The sequence below is a fragment of the Canis lupus genome, chromosome X (genome assembly GCF_011100685.1).
Source record: "Canis lupus familiaris isolate Mischka breed German Shepherd chromosome X, alternate assembly UU_Cfam_GSD_1.0, whole genome shotgun sequence".
Lineage (NCBI taxonomy): Eukaryota > Metazoa > Chordata > Mammalia > Carnivora > Canidae > Canis > Canis lupus.
Genome location: NC_049260.1, coordinates 17,965,962 through 17,989,667, shown reverse-complemented (window position 1 = coordinate 17,989,667; position 23,706 = coordinate 17,965,962). Strand labels below are relative to the sequence as shown.

Sequence of the window (23,706 nt, the reverse complement as noted above, 5' to 3'; positions counted from 1 at the left end):
TTTAGGAGTCTCTCATGCCTGTCTCCCTTTCTGATATTTCCCACTCATTTTTACTCCTTTCCCCTTTATGAGACCATAAAATGTTTGTCCTTCTCCGATTGACTTACTTCACTCAGCATAATACCCTCCAGTTCCATCCACGTTGAAGCAAATGGTGGGTATTCGTCGTTTCTAATGGCTGAGTAATATTCCATTGTATACATAGACCACATCTTCTTTATCAACTATAAGTATCTTAATAAGATAGATTCCAAAATCTCCGATCTCCCCCACTGGTGCAGAGCAGGGCAGGTTTCCTTCCATTGTTATCACTTGATTAGTGCATGTAAAAAATGGGAACCATTATCAATAATTTATATGGTTAACCCTGAAAATAAAGGCTGCAGGAAGTTTCTAAAATGTCTCTTTCTGGTAATTGTCACTTTACTAAAAACAGACACGTTATATAAATCAATGTACTAACAAATACTAAATAATTGTTTATACTGTAACCATTTAATAAGATGAGTTTGAACTGGCTCCTGATGAAAATATAATAGTGGCATGAAAATAAGAAGTAAAGAAGAGACCCATATTGAGAAGGGAGAAGGGCAGCCCTGGTGGCCCAGTGGTTTAGCGCCGCCTTCAGCCCGGGGTGTGATCCTGGAGACCCGGGATCGAGTCCCACGTCGGGGTCCCTGCATGGAGCCTGCTTCTCCCTCTGCCTGTGTCTCTGCCTCTCTCTCTCTCTCTCTGTGTCTGTCATGAATAAATAAATAAAATCTTTAAAAAAAAAAGAGAGAGAGAGAAGGGAGAAGTAGTTAAGCCGGAAAAACTAAGGAGAGTTAGAAAACACTGAGGTTTCTGGCAGCCAAGCAAGCTAATAAAACAAACCATACCAGTTTGTTGGGATTAACAAACTTGCATAGCTATTAAATATGTTGGCAAAAGAAAAAAAGATTATCAAGCTATTTGGGCCACAGACATGCTATAAAGCATGTTGATCAGTGGTGCAAGAGTTTTGCATGTCCTTTTATCAAAAAGCCTTAAGACTGAGGTGGAGATAATAAGGAGGAAGATCCTATTTACTGGATATGAACAGAAAGACTGTGTTCAAATTTTATAACTTGTCTTTTCCTGCTTCCTACTTTTCTGCTCTAAGAGAGAACTAAGCAGAGACCAGAATAACATTGAGAAATCAACCATTCTCATGATGGTGTAGCCTTTGTCTGTGGGTAAACTTCCCCCAGAAAGTAACTGCCTGGTCACTTCTAAAATTCAGCTCTACTGGAAGGCATAAATACTTTTTTTCAGTGAATGAATTTTTAGTACAGGGTCTTCTCAGTCCACAGGTCTGATTAGATCTGCTTGACAAGACTGTGGCTGATAATGTGTCCAATGTTATCCAAGACCAACAAGAAAAATGGGCCAAATGTGTCTTGACTGTGGCAAAACACTCAAAGACAGAGGCAAGGGTGGTGTCCACACTTATTTCAAAAGAATTCCCTATGAGCTATCTAAATTACTTGTTTTGCCGGATGTCATTTTGCCAAAGGTTGCTTAAAAAGAGCTGTCGGGACTGGGGTCAGATGATGACCTTTGTTGTAAAAAGATTTAGCCCACAGAGAGTTGTGAAACCTGGATCTGTTCTAGGAATTATATTTGGCTCCTTGAGCCGTTTCCTGAAACTCTCCTAGGAGCCAGATTTAGCATGAAATGATAGGGCAAGTTCTGGAATGTGGCCAGGGCACTAGTATTAAAAGGATCTTTATCCCAACTGCAAGCTACTATAATAGGCATGGATGGAGGATGAGGAACAGCAATAATTCCCACAGGCACCTCCCTCACTCTCACTCTTTCGAAGAGAAGTTAGAAAGAAGCGATTTCAATGCAGGAGAGCTGCCACTGTCTATGCCAGGACTTTGACGGTATGAATTCTCTCATTATGATTAATCTCAGGCATGTCACATAGTCCTAACAGAGGCTAACATTCACTGGGCACTCACTACGTACCAGGCATTGTGCTAAGCCTCCTACGTGGATTACCTCGCCAGGTCCTCCCCACAAACCTCAAGTCATCTTTGTATCCCTATCTGTGATTCACTGTAATGATGGCTTTAATTCTCCACCCCTTCCTTGGTCCGCACCCTTTGCTGTGTGACTTTGCCATTCCTCTCACCACAGCGCAGGTTCTGCTTCACCTGTCTGTCAATTGGGACTGGTCCCATGGCTCGCTTTGGCCAACAGAACGTAGACCTGACATGATGCCAGTTCTGCGTCTGGGCCTCAGGAGGCCTCACGTGTTCCTGCTTGCTCACTTGCACCTCTGCCATGGCTATGAGAACACACCCAGGCGAGCCAGCTGAAGGAAGTGAGACAACTGGAGCAGGGCCACGTCATCCTGCTCCCCTCTGCCAAAGCCAGCCCAGACCAGCCAAACCCCAGACATGTGGGAAGCCCAGCCAAAGTAACCAGAGCTGCCCGGGGGACCACCAACTGCCTCCAGATGTACCTGCCATAACTGCTCATCGGTGAAGGCCGCTGAGGTTCTGTGATTGATCATTACACAGCATTAACGTAGCAGTAGAAACTGGTGCACCATTTATAAACAGGAAGACAGAGGCGCCAAGATGTTAACTACCTTGCCCAAACTGATAAGAGTACAGCTGGGCTATGAGACGCTAATGCAGCTTTGCAGGAAACGGGATGCAGTTTCCATACAAGGCCAATGTTCTATAACTATGTGAAAAAGCCTTTTAAAACCCAAATCATTTTGGTTTGCCTGAATTCAGACAGGCCCTCAGCCCAGAACCAAAGAAAGTGACCTTGACATGACAGCTAATACCAGTGAGCAGACAAACGGAAACACAACACAAGCACGTTGTGTTGAAGGGAACTGTATCTTTATCTGTACAAGGGCCGTCCTGAGAATAACCCTCATGAGTAGCAGCAACTGCAAGGAACAAAGACCCCTCAGGATAAGGGCATCCCTGTAACGCGTGACACTGACTTTCGTGTGACTTCTGCCACCATTAGAGTTACGTCTCATTTACTCGACCACTGAGAGAAACGGTGAGCAGGGGGATTGGAGAACTTCAATATTTATGACAGGACATCAATCCAATTATCTTGGCTAACTAATGAGGTGAACTCCTAGTATATGGAAGTTGCAAGTTCAAACTCCACCACTGCAATGGGACCCATGTGGGTACTTAAGTCTCTGGCACCAGCTGCAGCAGTATGGGTTGGGAGGGGAAACCTGTTCGGGGGAGAAGAACAACTATCAGAATTGGTTACACAGCAGCTCAGGAAACTGGAAGATACTCTAGGTCATCGATGGCATTACTTGGGGACATGAACAATGTCTTTACCAGAAAGGGAAAAAGAAAGAAGCTACTACAGTGCAAGAGAAAGTATTGAATCGTTTTACACAACTAACTAAAGTCTTAATTCTTCAGTTAATAAGGTCTAAATCTGAAGTGTAATAAAAGATTTGTTCCGCTTTAACTAGATTAACCTTCTGCATACAGAATGTTTTAATGTATAAGAAGGGACTAGTGACTTTAGCTTTGATTTCAGAATTGATCAAGATTCTTTTCTTGACCAAACCTTAGTCAGGTTCCTATAAGCCCTCTTCTTGACTAGGCCTTCACCTTGCCCCCCATCTTGTCCTTGCCAAGTCTGCATAGCCCAGTTTTAGCAAGAGTCCTGGTCAGTCAGTTTAGAGACAATCTGCTACCCTTGATATCAGAGCACCCTCTGTATCTGATCAAATTCTCCATCCCCCACCCTTGATATCTGATCACACTGGCCTGCCTTCAGCAAAAGCCCCCTTATCCCTAAGGTCTCATCTTAGGGACCTCCTAAGGTCCACTGACTCCATCACTCTGCTTATTGGACATAAATCCCCACTGGTCTTTGCTCTATTCAGAGCTGAGCCCAATCTCACCCACTGTGATAGTCTTTGAATGTTTTGCAATAGTACCGAATAAGTCTTCCTTACCATTTTAACAAGTATCAGAATAATTTTTTTCTTTAACAGGATTTACCCTGTAACAAAAAAATAGAAAATATGACCTACCACCAAAGCATGCCTACTGGTAGAGCTGAGATACATGAATAAGTAGAGTTTGGGGACACAGTGACTATAATGAAATAAAATGACTGGGTTTAATACACAAGGACTTAGCACATACAAAATGTTCAAATGGAAACCAACTGCACTGAATTTTCTAGAAACTATAAAGCTGAAAGATCTTTTTTTTACATTAATACTTAATAAAAAATTGTTCTTTATATTTTTTAATAAAATAATTTTTATTGGTGTTCAATTTACCAACATACAGAATAACACCCAGCGCTCATCCTGTCAAGTATCCCCCTCAGTGCCTGTCACCCACTCACCCCCACCCCCGCCCTCCTCCCCTTCCACCACCCCTAGTTCTTTCCCAGAGTTAGGAGTCTTTATGTTCTGTCTCCAAAAATTGTTCTTTAAAGTACATGCTCACATTTCTGTGGTAACTGAAGAATTATGAACATTTGTAAAAAGCCTTTTATTTTAGGGAGGCACTTGATGGGATGATCACTGGGTGTTATACAGTATGTTGGCAAATTGAATTTAAACTTAAAAAGGGGGGGGAGACTTTTTTGATAAGAAAGCTTCCAGAGCCTTGAGTCACCATTCCAAACATCAGGGATCACTCCTCATAATGATGTATGTAGAAAATACTGGAAATTGAGCTCAGTGTAGACTGGGCCAAAGATAAACCTAGAAAAGTTGCTCTCGGATGAAATCTCTCATAGCATCTGAATCAGCTTGTTTCTTATTATTTTCCTCTTTCTTCTGAAAATTATATGAACATGAAAATACAACATCAACTGGTTGGACTTAAGTTTTCACTATATTTGTCTTTAAAAATATTGAAGTACCAGAAGCAAAATCTATTTCAACTGTTTCCTATCTCTAACACACTAAGAAATAAACATGTGCCTTTTATTTTTATAAGATCTTAATATAAGAATAAGTAATTTTCTGATAAGGGTGAATTAATTATAAAATAAGCTACTTAGAAGTCTCCTCCTTGGGGTGCCTGGGTGACTCAATTGGTTAAGCGACCAACTCATGATTTCAGGTCAAGTCATGATCTCATGGGTCATGAGACTGAGCCCCATATTGGGCTCCATGCTCAATGTGGAGTCTGCTTGAAGATTCTCACTGCCTCTCCCTCTGCCCCTTCCCACTTGCATGCTTGCTCTCTCTCTTTTTTTTTTTTTATTTTTATTTATTTATGATAGTCTCACAGAGAGAGAGAGAGAGGCAGAGACACAGGCAGAGGGAGAAGCAGGCTCCATGCAGGGAGCCCGATGTGGGATTCAATCCCGGGTCTCCAGGATCGCGCCCTGGGCCAAAGGCAGGTGCCAAACCGCTGCGCCACCCAGGGATCCCAACTCTCTCTCTTTCTAAAATAAATAAATCTGGGGCACTTGGGTGGCTCAGTGGTTGAGCATCTGCCTTCGGCTCAAGGCATGATCCAGGGGTCCTGGGATCGAGTCCCGCATCGGGCTCCCTGTGTGGAGCCTGCTTCTTCCTCTGCCTATGTCTCTGCCTCTTTCTCTGTGTCTCTTATGAATAAATAAGAATCTTTTAAAATAAAATAAAATAAATCTTTTAAAAAAAGTTTCCTCATGACTAATTTCCTCGTTCTAGACATAAAATTGGCAAAGATTTGAGTTTGTTTGTTTTGTATGAGGAGCAAGGGAATAATGCACTAGTTTAAAGCTAGATTGTCTGGGCATGAACCCTACCTAAGTCAATTTTAAGATGCTATGATTTGGGATTACTTAAACTCTTGGAGCATCAGTTTCCTCATCTGGAAGATGGGGGCAGTAAAAGCAGATATAGGACCATTATGTGTATTAAATGAGTTAACATGTTACAAGTACTTATAAAAGTACCAGATATCCAGTTAAACCTCAGTAAAAGTTAGCTACTTTATTAATAACACCATATTTTTAAAGCATAAAACCCTTACCACTGCAGTCACACTAGGCCCATGCTAACCATCCCCTTTCCTGGCTCTTGTTGGTATCTTCACCTACCCTCCATGGATACAGATACTTACCTGGGGCATTTACTGATATATTATAGATATAAATCATTAGCAATAATAAAAAAGGAAGAGGTATCTGGCTGGCTCAGTAGATAGAGTGTACAACTCTTGATCTCAGGGTCATGAGTTTGAGCCCCATATTAGGGGTAGAGTTTATTTTAAAATTAGTAATAGAAAAAAATAAAATAAATAAAAATAGTAATAGGGGTGCCTAGGTGACTCAGTTGGTTGGGTATTTGACTCTTGATTTCAGCTCAGATCATGATTTCAGGGTCCTGGGATCGAGCCCCACAACAGGCTCTGCACTCAGCGTGGAGTCTGCTTGTCCCTCTCTCTCTGCTCCTCCCTCACTCATGTGCTCCTACATGCACATGTGTACTCTCTCTTTCAAATAATAAAAGTCTAAAAAATATATATTTTTAAAAAATAAAAATAATAATTTAGTGAAAAGAAAATGGAAAAGCAAAATATCAAGTAATACTTTAGACATCCTTCCTCTTCCTCCCACAGACACACACCTAATCTTCTCCTGTCATTTAGGTCATGAACATACAGATCAGAGTTTGTCACCATAGGATTAGAACATCTTCTCTATTTATAGTAACAATACATCATGGATTCTTTGAAGAGTCTCACTTTTATATCCTGTGTGTAACTTTTCACAAAAGCAACTTGTTAAATATTTAGCTAATATGCTATATTTTTAAATTGTACACGGTCTTCTAAATAATATTTTTAAATTTTAAAAAGGTCTCTAAGAAACAAGGTCCTTGTTTTTGGTTCTGAAGACAGAGGAGGGAGAGAGAATATTAGTGTAGAAGACACAAAATCGTATCCCCAGGACATATTTTGTTTGGCCTTCACAGTATTGACCAAGATTTAAAATATGGAAGATTTCACATAAAAATCCCTATTTCTGACTTCTCTCAAAAAAACACAAAGAAACATAGTTTGGTTTTAAAACACACACACACACACACACACACACACACACACACCAGAAGCCTAGCAAGGCAGGCATCCTGATGAATACAGCCTGAGCTGAATCCTGGATAGCATATTCATTCCTATTCACCACTACTGTGTCCCAGACACCAAGATCCAGAGGCAATTACCTCTCATCACTGCACTTGCCCTGGTTTCTGCTGATACCTAGCCCGCTCTACTTCTGTACATTATTTAATGTTACTGCCTGTGAGGGTATTTGAGCTTAAAACCCCAGGCTTTCAGCTTGACCAAGTCCTTCGCAACTTCAAGACACTGAACCCCTTTAACTTGTAGACTCCACTCCACCCAGTCTGTGAGCCAATGAGAAGCAAGACTCCCAGGTGCTAACCGCAGAGTAGCATCTGGAATTTATCTCCTCCTCTACACTGTACACTAGGGAACCTGAAACATCCTCACCAAGTAGCAGCCTGACTCCAAATCCAAATCCCAGTTCCCAAGCTGTGAATCCTGGCATTGCTTGAGTCCTTCCCCACTGATGTTAGAGCCCTCCATGAAATCCAATTGGTCAGGGACCAATGATCCTGCCTTTCCAAACCTGGCTATAGCCTCACTCTCTCTCCCAAGGACTAAGCACCATCACACTGAACTCAAGAGATCCCTTTTCGAGTCTTTAAAAGGGCACTGTACAATATGGTAACTACATGTCCAATACGGTAGCCACAGTGGCAAATGAACATTTGAAATGTGGCTAGTCTGAAGTGAGATATCCTGTAAGTATAAAATACACATGAGATTTCAAAGATTTAGTTTGAAAGACATCATATAAACTATCACATTAATAATTTTTATATTTATTATTTGTTGAAATAACATTTTGGATTTATTTAGTTGAACAAAATATATTAAAAATAATTTCACCTGTTTCATTTTACTTTTTTAATGAAGCTGCTAGAAAATGTAAAGTTACATATGTGGCTCATATTCAAGATCTTTTGGATAGTTCCACTCTAGGTAACAAAGACAACTACTGTCCAAAGAGTTCTGCAACTATTCTCACTCTGCTGGCCTGTCCTGCAGCCAGTCCCACATGGGTTAAGGCCCTGTCCCACCATCAAAAGGCACAAGATTCTTCCCTATGCCTCTTTAGGGAGCTTTGTATTGAAGAGTTCTCCTTTTTCTACATGTTATTCCCTCCCATTTCTAATTAAATCTGTAAAACTCCCATAGCTGTGTGAAAGCGAATTAGTATGAATGTGTGTGCGTGTGTGTGTGTGAGTGTACACACACAGGCACATGCACATGCACACTTGCCTATGGGAAGTAGAAAAGAAACAGGAACTTGGAATTGTGTGTTTTCCCCAGTAAAAAGGAAGAGAACCCTGGCTGGTGGGGGGCTTTCTCCTCTACAAAGGAAACCTCAAAGTGAACTGCTCTCTCCTGCCCTCTATAACAAAGGATGCCAAGCAGAGGTAGCTGGGCCAAATCTACCATTAAGAGACTATAGAAACAGACACTGAGGCGAAGCAGGATGTCCCTTGGAAGAACCTAAGTACCAGTTTCCAAAGGAAAACTAATCAGTTCAAGGGAAAAACAAAACAAAAAAAAAACCAAGAAACTGGAGGCCCCCACAGAGGGTTTGACAAAGTCCACTTAAATCAAACTGAACATGGAAATTTTCAATGAGTTGAAAAACTGAAGCAGTTAATTGCACTAATGCAACAGCCTTTGGTAAACAAGGTACTGACGTCTGAGTCAACAGCCTACCCTGCTCACATGAGTTGCCAGGGTTGGGATTCTGGTGGTAACTGTTTGCAGGTAAATGAATGACGCAAAGGCCTTGTTACTCCAAGTGTGGTCCCTGGACCAGCAGCATCAGCACCACTTGGGAACTTGTTATGCAAGTTTTTGGGTCCTAACCCAGACCTAAGATAAAAGGATCCTTGGCAAAATGCAATGGGATTTTGCATTTCTATAAGAAGATCCTCATTTGATTTGTGTACACATTAAAGTCTAACAAGTACCTGAAATTTAACCTTCGAAGTGTATTCATCTGCTTAGCAATCTTTTTTGTAAATAAAACAATGGCAGCCCTCCTTCGGAGTTAGAGTCTCTGGAATTTGTCCCACTGGGGATCTTTCTGGTTTTTTCTTTGGCCTATAGTTAATAATACAGAATGTTTTTCAAATAAATCAGTGGTTCCAGGTGGTTCTTGGATGAGAGCCCTGTAACAAGGCTATAAAAAGCCAGATATTTCTCTTATAAGTTTCCAACTTAAGTATTCCCTGAGGCAAATAGCTTTCGCTTAAGGGAGGAAAACAATTTTATGTAAAATAGATGAGTATCTGTAGTATCCCACTTCCTCCATTGTCCCATGTATATCAAAATAAGGGGGAAAACTGCCAAAATCAACTTTATTTTATAATATTACACCCTAACACATGAAAAGGGGACTTTCACACCAAAACTGAGAAAAACAAATTAATTCAAATACCTTTCATATTACTTAAAATTATTCTACTGCCAAAAAAAAATACGAAAAACAAAAAGCCTCTGTTATGCTTTAATTGTTTTTATATCCTTCCCAGGGCTTATAATGTTACCACTGTGATTATCTGATAAATTCTCAATCCACTTACTCTAAGCAAAGAGTGAAAGAAAACGCACAATGGGAATATTGAGTATTTTGAAATAAGACATTAATTCTCCAGTGGAATTATTTGCAAGAAGGGGACGTACAGGTTCAAATAGTCTCAAACGTGGCAGAAAATTCCCCCAAAGAATAAAAAAAATCCAGGTAAGTATACTTAGATTTAAGGTATTCCAAGGCAAACTTCAGCAAATACATGGTTATGTGTTACATATTGCAGGGGCCAAGGGCGAGCCGCCCCAAGATGGACCACTTTGGCAAGATTATTTTGAGTCAGAAGCAAACAAAACCTAGGGGATTCAGGAAAAGTTCCTTACCTCCCCCTTTAGCTGCCTAAATTTACATTGGAAAGGAGAGCCTGTACTCAAGGAAGACAGCTATTAACAGAGATTCCTCTGTACCTAAGTAGTCTACGTGCATAGCAAGGCCACCTTCCTTTTCCAAACATCTCCTCTCACCTTCCTACAAATGCTCTCCCTTTCCTTTGTGTTCTCAGACCACTATCCGTCTCCTTAGCCTCATGGTGCTAGTCTCTAAAATCTCATGTCTGGGACACCTGGGTGGTTCAGTGGTTGGGCACCTGCCTCTGGTTCAGGTCGTGATCCCAGGATCTGGGATCGAGTCCCCCATCAGGCTCCCTGCAAGGAGCCTGCTTCTCCCTCTGCCTGTGTCTCTGCCTCTCTCTGTGTCTCTCATAAATAAATAAATAAATCTTTAAAAAAATAAAATAAAATTTCATGTCTGTATGGATTCTCCATTCACATAAAAACTAAGCTTGGTTTTGTCCTGTTCATCTGTCTCACGTCAATTTGATTCTTAGTCCACCTAAAAGGACCTTGAGGGTCACCTGGGTGGCGGTTGGTTAATCATCAGATTCTTGATTTTGGCTCAGGTCATGATCTCAGGGTCATGAAATCAAGCCCTGCAACCGCTCCCTGCTGAGCAGGGAGTCTGCTTGAAATTCTCTCCTCCCTCTTCCCCTCCCTCCACTCACATGTGCGCATATGCACTCTCTCAAATAAATAAATAAAATCTTTTAAAAAAAAAAGAAGGATCTTGAAGGGCAGATGAAATTCTTCCATCCCAACAGTATTAACACATAATACCAAACAGTTCATACTATTTACCAGCACATAATACCAACTATTTCAACTATCATGATGTAACTGACTTTATGTGTTTGCCTTTAAAATCAGTGTTTGTTGACCACCTGCATCCAAGCTGCTCATATATTCGTATCTGAATGGCTATAATGGCTCATTATTAATGAAATATACCTAACATATACCTCTTTGACATACTGATTATTTGGGGCTGATTGTTTTTGAGAAGCTACAAACAAAGGAATCTCTCAAAACAGAGTCGAAATTACCCTTTTGTGAGAGAAATTAGCTATTTAGGAGGGAAATTTCCATTGTAAGAGTATCTTCCTCCCTGTATCAGGAAAAGGAGGATGAATCTCATCTCTAGAAACTTTGATCAATGGAGAAGAGCATGGACTTGAATCTGCAGAGTAACCTTACTTTTGTCTATGGTGTTTTTCCTGGTAACCTCCCAACACTGGCCTGCTCACCCCTGTGCCCACATCTTCTCATCTTATTTTTCCTTAGCTGGGGATGGTAATTAAGGTGGCGTGGGCCATTTCTGGGAGTTCCTCAGTTTTCCTGGGTCTCTCCCTTATATACAGGAGGTATCCACATTTATTAAACTTGTTTTTCTCTCATTAATCTGTGCTTTATCACAGTGGTATCTCAAGAACCTAAAAGAGGGGATGCCTGGGTGGCTCAGCAGTTGAGGGTCTGCCTTTGGTTCAGGGCATGATCCTGGGTCTAGGGATCGAGTCCCACATCAGGCTCCCTGTGAGGAGCCTGCTTCTCCCTCTGTCTCCACCTCTCTCTCTCTCTCTCTGTATCTCTCATGAATAAATAAATAAAATATTTTTTAAAAAAGAACCTAGAAGAGTAGAGGGAAATTATGTTTTCCTACCTACATTAGTTAATTGTGCCTAGATATTTTGCTTCATGACATTTGTAAACTATAACTCATTGCAAAGAAAATACACACCAAAAACTCCCCACCATAGCTAAATCACAAACTCTGATTCAAAATTCACCCTCTCCTCCAATGCAGTTGAAAAAAATGAAGAACAACACACTGGTGAAGGTTGAGGAGTCCTGAAATTCATGACCTCCAACTTCATCTAGACCATTACTGTCTCTGGACAACCATGCTTCCTCAGTTTACTTACTCTCCCACTGCCCTGGACAACTATTTCACACCTTCTCCTCTCTCTTCCAACCTTAAACCCCAACCTCTGTCCTCAAGTCAAGACTCATACACTACTGCCTCCCTGACATCTCCAACTAGAAGTCTGATAACCTCTCAAATTCAACATGGCCACAACTAACTTCCTGATCTCTCCCAAATCCAAATCTGGTTTCCCACAGCATTCCTCTTCTCAGTTAACAGCAACTCCATGCTTCCACTGAAATCAGACTCAAAGCTCTTATTCTCAGATCCCTCACTAAATCTGTCAGCAAATTATGTTGGTTCTACTTCAGAATGTATTCAGAATACAACCCCTTTTCACAACTTCCAGGGCTACCACCTGGTCCAAGCCACCATCATCTGTCATCTGGTTCCTCCAATTGTCTTTTTTTTTTTTAAAGTAGGCTCCATGCCCAGCGTGGAGTCCAATGTGGGGCTTAAACTCACAACCCTGAGATCAAGACCTGAGCTAAGATCAGGAGTCAGACACTTAACCAACTTAGCCACCCAGGCCCCCCTTTCTTTCAACAGTCTTCTAATTAGTCTCCCTGCTTCTGTCCTTGACTCCCTATAGTCTCTTCTCAGCATAGCAGCAGGGTGATCCTTTTAATATAAGTCAAGTCACATCAGGCTTCTGCTCAAAAACCTGCATTAGCTCTCCACTGCTCTCAGGATAAAAGTCCACAATGGCCCATAAAACCTTACAGAACGCCACCGTTCCTATTACTGCTCTCACTGCAGCACCTTCTTCTTACCCCCACTCACTCTGCTCCAGCCACATGGACCTCCCTGCTATTGCTTAAGCACACCAGGCCCCTCCCAGCCATAGAACCTCGCTATTCCTTTGGCCTGGAACACTCTTTCCACAGATAACTGCCATATCTAATTCTCTCACATCCTTCAAATCTTTGCCAAATATCATCCTCACAGTGAAGCTTTCCTTGACCACCCTATTTAATCCTACAACCTGCCCCACACACCTTCACCTTACAGCACTCCCAATTCCTCTCTACTCTGTTCTCCTTTTTCTTTTTTCCAGGGTCCTTACAACATGCTTGCCTGTCCCCCATCCCAAAAGAATATCAACTCAGTGAGGTCGGGGATCTTTGCTCTGTTCTCAGCTGTGTCCCTAGTGCCTGGCATATAACAGGTGTTCAACAATGCTTGTTGAATAAATGAATGAAACTAAATCTCATGTTTTATTAGCAGATACATCTGGTTGGGCCATTATTGCCATTACAGCAACTACAAATCATAATAGATCATAGGTATAGGAAATCTTATTACACTGCTCATTCCATTTTTGTATATGCTCAGGAATTTCCAAAATAAAAGGATTTTTTAGGTTAACAAAAAAAATAAACACGGAGCATTGTCTCTGAAATACATGTCACACTTCTGAAGTTTCCAGAAAACAGCATAAGTAGGAAAAAACCCTGCATTTTATTTCTATTTCTAAACCATTTAATAGTTGTTAAATATATTACAAATCACTTCATCTCTTGGTCTCTAGTTTCCTCATCTCTAAAACAAAGAGGTCTGACTAGAAAACCTCTACCCTTTGTAATGACAACAGTCTAATATCTAATCATAAAATTATCAAGACCCTCTTTGTTCCTAAGCGTTGACTTCACACATTTAACTTCTACAGGAGAAATTCAGACTCTATGTGACATGATTTCATGCTTTTCTCTTTTCTAACTTGTCTTAATTTAAATGACTATATTCTAGGTTTGAGTTTGTAGTTAATATTGTACTGCAGGAATTCCTCTCTGAAGCCAAATTATTATCTATCTAGATTGATGGTTTCAAGAGCTAGAAGGCTGCTATTGGCCGGCTGGCCGTGCCCACGCCAGACCTGGCAGCCCATCATGGCTCTTACCAGCTGGGGAGCAGCACTTACCATCTCCTTCTTGTCTTCCTGGAAGTGTACATCCACAAACATTTTCCCCACGACATAAGGGAGGGCACTCTCGATAAAGTTTACACATTTGTCCCATTGAGGCAACAAAGTTGTGGTCCCCTGAATTACCTGTGGGAGATAATTGATCTAGATTGAGTTTCACTGGGATAAAACCTATGGCTAAAAAAAATTCACAAAACCTGAAGAAAACAGGCTAAAAAAACATTGCATACCCCAACCCATACATATGTGTCAGATGGTAGGGCCGACTGTGAAATCTGTCCTAATTCTGATTGTTCCTTGTTATCTTTAAAACTGAATGAAAATATTCTGATGGTGGAAAAGTATGTATTTATCCTTTCCTTTCAGTTTTCCCCATTAAATGAATGATTAGGACTATGGCATAGCGTTTCTACAGTTAGCCGGGAAATGAGTGGATGCTGTCCAAGTGTCTAGATAGTCTTTAAATATCTATTGGGAACTGAAGTTCCACTAGGAAAGGTCTAGTATCAATGGGTGATCAAAGTTCATGCCCAGAGAAGGTTTCTTTGCTCTGGGTAGTACACTTCCAAGTCCAGAAACAACATGGTGCACTGTGAACAACCCAAGAAGCCTATTTACATCATAATGTAGCAAAGGACACACAAATAACCAAGTACGAGATGCCTGGGTAGCTCAGCGATTGAGTGTCTGCCTTTGGCGCAGGGCGATCCTGGAATCCAGGATCAAGTCCCCACATCAGGCTCCTTGCATGGAGCCTGCTTCTCTCTCAGCCTGTGTCTCTGCCTCTCTCTCTCTCTCTCTCTCTCTGCGTCTCTCATGAATAAATAAAATCTTTAAAAAGAAAAACAAGTAACCACGTAAAAAACAGATGTAAATGTTTTCCCCATCTGTCCCAATTAAGCCATTACAAAAAAACACAAACAAGGAGGTTCCAAAGCAGGACTTGGAAGGCTCAAAGGTTTACTCTTGGTGATGAAAGTAAAGAAGTAAATAGCGTCTAAAATGCCCTTGGAGGATGGAAGTTGAGGGCTCAAAGTGCAAACTGGAGGCAAGCAGCAAAGAAGAGGGACCTGAGCATGGTGCGGTGGGTGGGGGGGGTTGCTGCTTGCACTGCGGCAGACCTGGACTGCTGGCACAGTGCAAATGGGCTCCACACTTAAATTCATCTGTGCTTCCTTCCCCTGCTTTCTGGCAACACGACCCCTTCTCAGACATAAGGAATCAATCTATTTTTTAAATCTCTAGAGAAAGAGATCCTACAACTGGCTTTGGCAATTCAATGTTATATTTAGCTCTTTACACTCAAGAAACATCTCCTCATACCTAACCTTCCAATTTTCACACACTACTTACACCATTCTCTCCTATTCTCTTCACAGTAGGGTTGAAAAGCAGCTGGGTACTATCTTTTATGTGATCCAGAGGAGTTTAAAAATATACACACACATATATAAGTATATATGTAACATATAACATATGTTATATGTATAAAATCTACTTGTTTTGTAGCTTAACCCTTTGATATGACCTCAATAAATATAGCTGTTTTATACTGTTCTCTGTAAAGCTCAATAATCTAATGATTTTGAGGGCCAAAATATATTCAAAATAACTGTTACCCACCAAAAATTCCTGTACTCACCTGTTTCTCTAATAACCAAAACATCTGTTAAATGAAAGTACCGTTATAAAACTTGTCATTCACTTCTAATTGAGAGAAAAATAAGTTGTAAATACATTTAAAATGAAAAAAAACCAAAATCATTAGGTCCTCTATTAATGGGAGAATTATTCAGACAAAAGCTTGTGAAACAAAGCCAAATAACACCTGTGTAAGTGAGGGAGTGAACATCAAAGAACCAGGTGAGGGGGAGAGAAGCAAAGTATTTCAGGCAGTTGAGCCAGGTCCCCAGGGAGACTAAGTTTAGGCCTCTTCAGCCTAGCAGAATTAGGATAAATTCAAAGACTGAATGAAAGTTGAGATAAAGTTAAAGACCAAATTCTATCCCTAAATTAAAGATGAAACTTTACCATCTAATACATATATCATGCATATTTTGAATATTCTGAATCCTGAAAATGAAAAATAGTTACAAATATATCACTAAGATACATTAAAACTGTAATGACAGTGACCCAGTTAAAAACATTGGGGAAAATGGGAATAAGTTGATAAGAGGGAGCAAATGCAACAGGATAGTCCCAAATATTGCCCCAAATATCTTTATATGCCCTCATCAAAGTACAGTTTGAGTGTAATTTACAGTACATAAGGTTTAACCTAATAAAAAGAAATAAATCAAAAAAATTAGAGCATGGGCTGCAAAACTCCCTCTGTCCCATCCATAAAGATGATTTTTATTGGATTAGTTAATATACAGACTGTTTCGGCATGTAAAGATATCCAGTGATGTAACATTGCAATCTTCTTCAATCTTACCCGTGAGAATTCGAGCCACCTATACTGAAAGCGCCTGCTAAGGTTTGGAATTCTGGAATAAACCATCCTCCACACCAAATAGTTGGCAATGGTCCTGTTAGCAGAGAAATGCACATTTATTACAATTAGGTTGATATCCGATACTCTGCAGAACACCTTGGGGAAAAGTGTTGGCAAAGCTCCATGGAGGGACCCCCTGCTCATACAAAACTGCAGAACTTGCACTTGAGAAATGACATAAGATGATACGATGTCAAATAGCTCAACCAAAATTGGCTTTTCACCACTTAATACAGATAGATGAAATGAGGATTCCAGCCTGAGGCCTCAGTGTGAACGTTTTGCTTCCCCTCTCAGGGCATGGAATCCACTGTTGCCTAGCTCTTTATGTCTAGAAACTGTCTATACCCTGGAATTATCAGGCGATTTCATAAAATGCAGATGAATTCTTACTTTTGGAAACAAACAGCAATATATTGGCCAATATCAATTATGTAGATTTGCACCTTGGTTCCGTACTTATATGAGCTTGAGCTTCTCATTTAAACTTGCTGATTTGATCTTTTCTTGTCAGACAACAAGAATGATCCCTACCTTATAGGGTGGTTACTCTGAAGTTAAAATAAATAACAAAACCCTTGATAAAGGGTAAATTCCAGATTTTTTAAATTGTCATTAACTTCCAAACGTGTGAATAACCCCATACACTCATGTAGTGCCCATAACAGATATTGTTAAAAATCCATTACATTTTGTTAACTGTAACCTTTTTCCTTTTTTTATTTTTTTAGATTTTGATTTATTTATTCATGAGAGACAGAGAGAGATAAAGAGAGAGGCAGAGACACAGGCAGAGGGAGAAGTAGGCTCCATGCAGGGAGCCTGATGTGGGACTCAATCCTGGGATTCCAGGATCATGCCCTGAGCCGAAGGCAGGCACTTAACCACTGAGCCACCCAGGCATCCCTGCCTTTTTCTATAAGCAAAAGATGCCCTGACCTCAGAAGGAAGTGTGATCTAATTTCTAACTCAATAGTGATGATGAATTTTTAATGACCCACCCCCTCCCAGTTGCACCATTACCATGGTAACTAATAACACACATTCCTGCAATGACTCTTGGGTCATCCGGCCATGTAAGATCCATGTGACACGATGATGATATCTGGCCCATTAAGAACAACCAACTCTCTCATTTGCATGGTGCTCTAACCCAGGGGATGTGCATTCTCAGCAATTAAATACATTCCAGTACATACACCCAGCATTTATATAGTTATTTTAACTTATACGGAGAGTTAACAAAGTACTTACATATCAAGAATGCTTTTAACAAATATAGAAATAGGAGTTTCAAAAGATAAAATGAAATAAAGGTATTTTCCAAAGTTCAAACACTATTAGTTAATTCTTCAAAACACATTGTCCACAGAGGATGAGGTTACTACAACAATAACAGTGGATACAAATCCCCATTTCGTAGAGTGTTCTTGACTATTTCAAGACATTTTGAACATATTTTTGTCAGATCTGGTTAGACCACCATTGTTTTTTACCTTGTCAACTGGCTAACCAAGGTAGCATACCAGACTGGGAGAAGGCTCGCTTCTGCCATTTTTTCCTGATGTTCAGTTTGTTCTTACGTTATTAGTAATAGCTTCAATTTCGGTTTCTTGGAAGAATTTTTTAAGCCACTTGTCCATTTTGTGGGGGTTAAACCACTTAATTCATAAATCTACAGTTATATAGTAAATGGTTGGAGATTATTTTTTAAGTATATCAACTGAAAACAAAACAGTGAGAGTGACAGCACCCATCCCCTCATGTGTGTCATACAAATCAAATGAAGGGTCCATGACCATCTATATAGGATTCAACAAAGCCTCATTCCTTTTTTCACTGGAAAAAAATAAAGATCTATAAAAATTCTAAAATTTTCTTCTCAGACTCAGTGAATCATGTGGTGGTATGCACACCTCTCCTCAAGACCACCACTCTCATCAGCAAAGGCTAGCCCTCTTTTCAGGCTACTATAATAAATATGTGGTTGTAGGTCATTCCTTTGGATCTTCTGAGTTCATGGTCAGTGGATCTCCAACTTAGTAGGATCACTTGAGGAGTTTAAAAAGTCCAGATAAATGCCCAGGACACTCCAGAGCAATTAGATCAGAATCTCTAGGATGGGACCCAGCATAAATACTGGTTTTTTTTTTTCAATTTCCCCCAGCTAAGTCCAACATGCAAACAAGTTGGAGAACCAGTGTAATAAGCAATGGAGGGTAGACCACATAGAAGCGGGTCTAAGGGTGTGATCCTGGAGACCTGGGATCGAGTCCCACGTCAGGCTTCCTGCATGGAGCCTGCTTCTCCCTCTGTCTGTGTCTCTTCCTCTCTCTCTCTCTCTGTCTCTCATAAATAAATAAATAAAATATTTGAAAAAAAAAGAAGCGGGTTTAAAGGCTCTGTGCTTTTTCCCTAAGCTACACAGTGATAAATTAATGCCTCTAATTCAGCAAAGATTTCCCAGCCAGTCAAAAGTCCCCAAATGCTTCATGGAAATATGTGGGTATGAACAAAGAATAGTGTGTGAGGCCTTCGTGGGCAAGGCATTACTAAGACATAGCAAAACAAGACCTCTGAGAGCTGGAAGATGGAATGCGGGGAAGCTCGCACAGCAAGACAATGGCACTGATGAGCTGCTCCAGTGTGTTATAAATATACTGACAGAACGCTGGGGAGCACAGCTTTGGAGTGCTAATATTACCAAGCCAGAAACAGATCTGACCATAATGAGTGAATCACTGCCACTTAATGCTCAGATATATCAAAAAACAAAACAAAAATCATATTCAGCAATAGTCCTTGAAAATAACACATAATATCTTTTTTTTCAAAAAGCATTTTCAGCAGTATGGTAATTTCCCCAAATGGCAATAAATAAAGCAGAGGAAGGCAAAACATCTCAGGAGAGAACCCACCATTAAGAGAGCAACGTGAAATCATTTCCCAAAGCCTCTGACTGGGAAGCTTTCTTTTTTTTCTTTAAAGAAACCCTTGCTGCCCCTTGTCAATTAGTGACAGCTTACGTTTGCTTGCGATTCAAGAGATCATTAGGTACCTTTTTTTGATGGTCATGACAATGCCATGGGATGGTTATTATTATCCTCATTATCAGGTGAGGAAAACGAAGGTCAGAGTTCAAGGGACTTGCAAGTATGTGGCAAATCCAGAACATTTGGTCTTCAGATTCCAGAGCTTGCATATGCTCCTTTACATCAAACTACCTGAGGAAAGCCAAAAAGGTCTCCTCAAAGGTTCCCAAAGCTAAAGAGATCTTCCTAAATCTTAGAGACTACTCAATGGTACATCTAAGGCAGTGGTTCCCCAAGTGTGTCCCTGAACCAGCAGCTTCAGCAACACCTGAGAACTTGTTAGAAAATTCCTAGGCCTCACCCCAGATCTAATCAATCAGAACTATGAGATTGGACCCAGCAGTCAATTTTAACGAGCCCTTCAGGGAATGCTGATGCTTGTCAGGTTTGAGAACCACTGGTATAGGAAAACTCTATCTCCTTTCTACACACACAGCTAAACTAGGAATTCTAAATCCCAGATCAGGGCTTCTTAAACTTTAGTGTGTATGTGAATCCCCTGAGGATCTTACCAAATGGCAGATTAGGATTCAGTAGGTCTGGAGTGGAGCCTGATTTCTGCATTTCTAGCAAGCTCTCAAGCCAGGCCTATACTAGTCTCCATGGGTCATACTTTAAACATAAAAAAGACCCAGATCACCCTCAGCAGCACTGCATTCTGTAAGAGGTCCACGTAACAGCATATTTTTCAGGTAAGCCTCTAGGAGTGTATGTCTAACAAGAATCACCTCACTTTAATGTACACTGTGCTTGCTTTATATTAAAATAAAACTGAAGACAGAAAAGATCACAGAGGCTTGGTAAAATGTCCGAGGGTTTGCTTTAGGCCACGCCACTTTAAAAAAAAAGTACTGATGTAGATGATCTGCACAAGGCCAGGCCCTGGCAGGAAGAAGACCCCAAGCAAAATCTGCCTACCCTCACCCTTCCTCAGCCTCTCCCATCCTCCCATTTTGCTCCTCAGACCAAATCAGACGGTAGACTATCAGGCATCCGGAAATCAGGAGAAGGGGAAGAGCTGAGGAGAGGATGGAAAGGGAGCATCTAAAGCACCTCCCAACCAGGGACATGCTAGTAAATGTTTCACAACTGGCTTTCCAAGGGGGGAAAAAAACAAGCAAATGTGATTGTAGCATTAGCCCATTTCCATGGCGTGAATATTCCTATTTCAAACGGTTCACATGAGATCACTCAACAGGGAGTTAGGAAGGGACATGCATAACTTGAGGAGCAGGGCCTATCACTGCGTCTCACAGGCCAACTCCTCGGGGGCACAGGGGGCCTCCAGCTTGTGCCTCCAAATGGCCCTGCCTGGCCACCCTCTGTCTGCAACTGCAGGGGCTGATGCAGTCTCTGCAACCACCTCAGCTCTCATTGCTCTAGTTTTGTGCCCTGCACCGCCACCTGTCAGGGGGTCAGGGCCACTGCCCCCACAAGAAAAGCCAGCTATCACCAGGCAGGGGCCATGGCACAAGACGGGGAGCAGAGGTCAAGCAATGAGCAGCTGCTACCAACCAACCCAGGACGGTTCTGTAACCTTGGAAAGGTCAGAGGAACTATCTGCAAAACTAGCTGTGAAATGTCGGAAAGGGGTCTCTTTTCCATACAGGCACATGCATGCAAGAGACAGGTTGTAGAAATGAGGGTGACTCAGCTTAATCTCAGCTGCACCCCCTCTTCGAGGCATGTCCTGGGGCAGTCACTCTACCTCAGCTGCTTCATCTAGAAAGTGGGAACAACAGTGGTTTTCTTGTTTTAAAGACCATAGGTAACTGTTAGCCATAATGGTGATTAACATGAGCAGGTCTTCAAACCCAGTGAGCCCCCCCAAAAAAACTAGCTGAAAGATTCCCCTGGGGTGCTTGTTAAAATTCAGATTGCAGCGCCTCACCCCAGAACTACTGTTTCCGCCTCTATGGAGGAGGAGCCTTGGAATCAGTATTTTTATCAAGGGCCTGAGGTGGTGCTGCTGGCATTACTGGTCCATGGAGCACACTTTGTTACTTCCGTTTTTTTTTTTTAAGTTTTATTTAAATTCTAGTCAGTTGACATAGAGTGTAATATTGGCACAGAGCACACTCTACCCCCACACATACACTTACCTACCTCTAGAGTCAATTTTCACTTAGAAAATTTTTATAGAATCACTGCTTATCCCCAAATGGTAGAATTTTAAGTAAATTTATTATTTCTTCTCTTTTCTGTATGCTTTCCACAATGAACATGTATTGCTTTCATCATAAAATATCATTTTAAAAGGAAAAGCAGCTCTTTAAGTGTTACCATAGGTAGGGATGGATGCTAAATTTTATTTCTAGGACTATTGCAGGAGTCTTTTTTTTTTTTCTTTTAAACACAACTCTCGGCAAGATAGCCCTAAGTCCAAATACGAAAATGTGGTTTTTAATTATGGTCTGGCAACTAGCGTAGTAAACTGCCTCTGTAAAGCTACTTGACCTTTCTGTGCTTCATTTTCTGTAGGCAAATCTGAATGGCTTCATGAAGATGTAAAATTCTCTTTCATGGGCATTTTTAGGATCCTCTTGTTTGTAGTGCTTAAGTAGCAAAGCAACCAATTCTAATACATTCTTTAAAATAAGAAAAACCACAGGGTGCCTGGGTGGCTCAGTCCCTTGAGCATCTGCCTTCTGCTCAGGTCCTGATCCCTGGGCTCCAGGATTGAGCCTCTCCGCAGGGAGTCTGCTTCTCCCTCTGCCCCTCCCCCCATTACTGCTTTCTTTCTCCCTCACCTGCTCACTCTCTCTGAATAAATAAAAATATTTTTAAAATAATAATAAATAAATAAAATAAGTAAAATCAGAGGTGCCTGGGTGGCTCAGTCGGTTACGGTTAAGCAGTTAAGCCTCTGACTCTTGATTTTGGCTCAGGTCCTGATCTCAGGGTGGTGGGATTCTGTGCTCTGTGCAGAACCTGCTTGTCCCTCTCCCTCTTCTCCTCCCCCCCTACCAGCCCCATTTGTGTTCCCCTTCTCTCTCAAATAAATAGATAAAATCTTCAAAAAAGTGAAAAATAAGAAAAAACAGACAGTTCCTGAAATTGTTTCATCAGTACAATTTTTCCACAGCCCCAGAGTACTCTTATCCAACACAGGAACTTCAGTATATTGCAACAAAGTGACTTATTGGCTAAAAAGAAACCGGGGGGTGGGGGGGACCAGCAAAGGACCAAGAATGAACTGGAAAAAAAAGAGATGTTCATACAGAAATCTCAGAAAATAACATCATTATATAACTAGTTCCTTAGAGTAGGAAACAATTTAGGCTTTCAGAGAGAAAAATATGAAGACCAGAAATAAGGGGCCAAAACACTGTGTATTTGCTGCTATCACAGCAAGTAAATGACAGCAGACGATGATTTTAGCCAATTTGTCACGAAGGGCAGCACGATTTTCCCCCGAAGACTCTTTTGAGGTAACTTTCTTTAACAACAGTTCTCCAAGGATGTGAGAGGGAAGGCCTTATAATTTAAAAGGAAAAACAAAAGTCACAGTAAAATGCACAAGAAAGCTCTTACTTCTTCCTCTCCGAGCCTAATATCCTAAATAAATCCTTAAAGTACTGCGGGACACGGACGACCACGTTCTCTGAGGGGCCAATGTCTTTCAGGCCGGGGTAGAGTCTGGTATCGATGACCTTCTTGATATAGCCCAGCCAGTCAAACTGAGGAGAGAAGGACAAACACAGTGAGGAAACATCTGCTGGGCAGCGAGCAAGGAGAAAGGCAAGTAGAGGTGCCTGGACATGCGCCACTGCTTGTCATTTCTGGCCAGTTAGAGACGTAACTGCTCAAATCTAGAAAAGAAATGACTTGTCACTGCTGCCCAGACCTACGACCTGCATCACTGACTTCCTATGCCCGTGCCTTCTGTACCATCTGCCCCCCAACAGCACACTCCCTCCTGCCCTCCGCAGCACCCCTTTATTCTCTCCCCTCCCCCCCCACTCTCTTTCCTCCCACTTCCCTCCCTCTGGTGCTTGCCCTCACCCGCCCCTTGACCCCCCTGCACTCATTCACTCACCTATACACACAGATGCCCCAGTACAGGGGACACTACTGGTCCCCACTCTGGGGCAGCTTTTCTTAGAAGGGGGAAACTAGGAGCAACAAAGAGGAATATGTGACCCCTCCCCCAGAGCATCAGTCTCTTGGCAGTTTTTAACTGGCTACCCCAAAGTCATTTCCAACCTTTTTCTTTTTTTTTTTTTCCCTTGCCTGCATCCACTATTAAAATGGAA

At 41.3% G+C, this 23,706-nt stretch overlaps 1 protein-coding gene across 4 annotated transcripts in view; it reads right to left on the bottom strand.

Annotated features, from left to right (window-relative positions):
- The window catches only part of PHEX (phosphate regulating endopeptidase homolog X-linked), a 209,933-nt gene that overhangs the window by 125,082 nt on the left and 61,145 nt on the right, over positions 1-23,706 (bottom strand). For all 4 annotated transcript variants that reach the window (XM_038587067.1, XM_038587065.1, XM_038587066.1 and 1 more), the window contains 3 exons: positions 22,985-23,130; positions 16,299-16,392; positions 13,856-13,984 (listed from right to left, as the gene is read on the bottom strand). In XM_038587067.1, the coding sequence (XP_038442995.1) occupies positions 13,856-13,984; positions 16,299-16,392; positions 22,985-23,130 (369 nt within the window). The remainder of the gene's footprint in view (positions 1-13,855; positions 13,985-16,298; positions 16,393-22,984; positions 23,131-23,706) is intronic.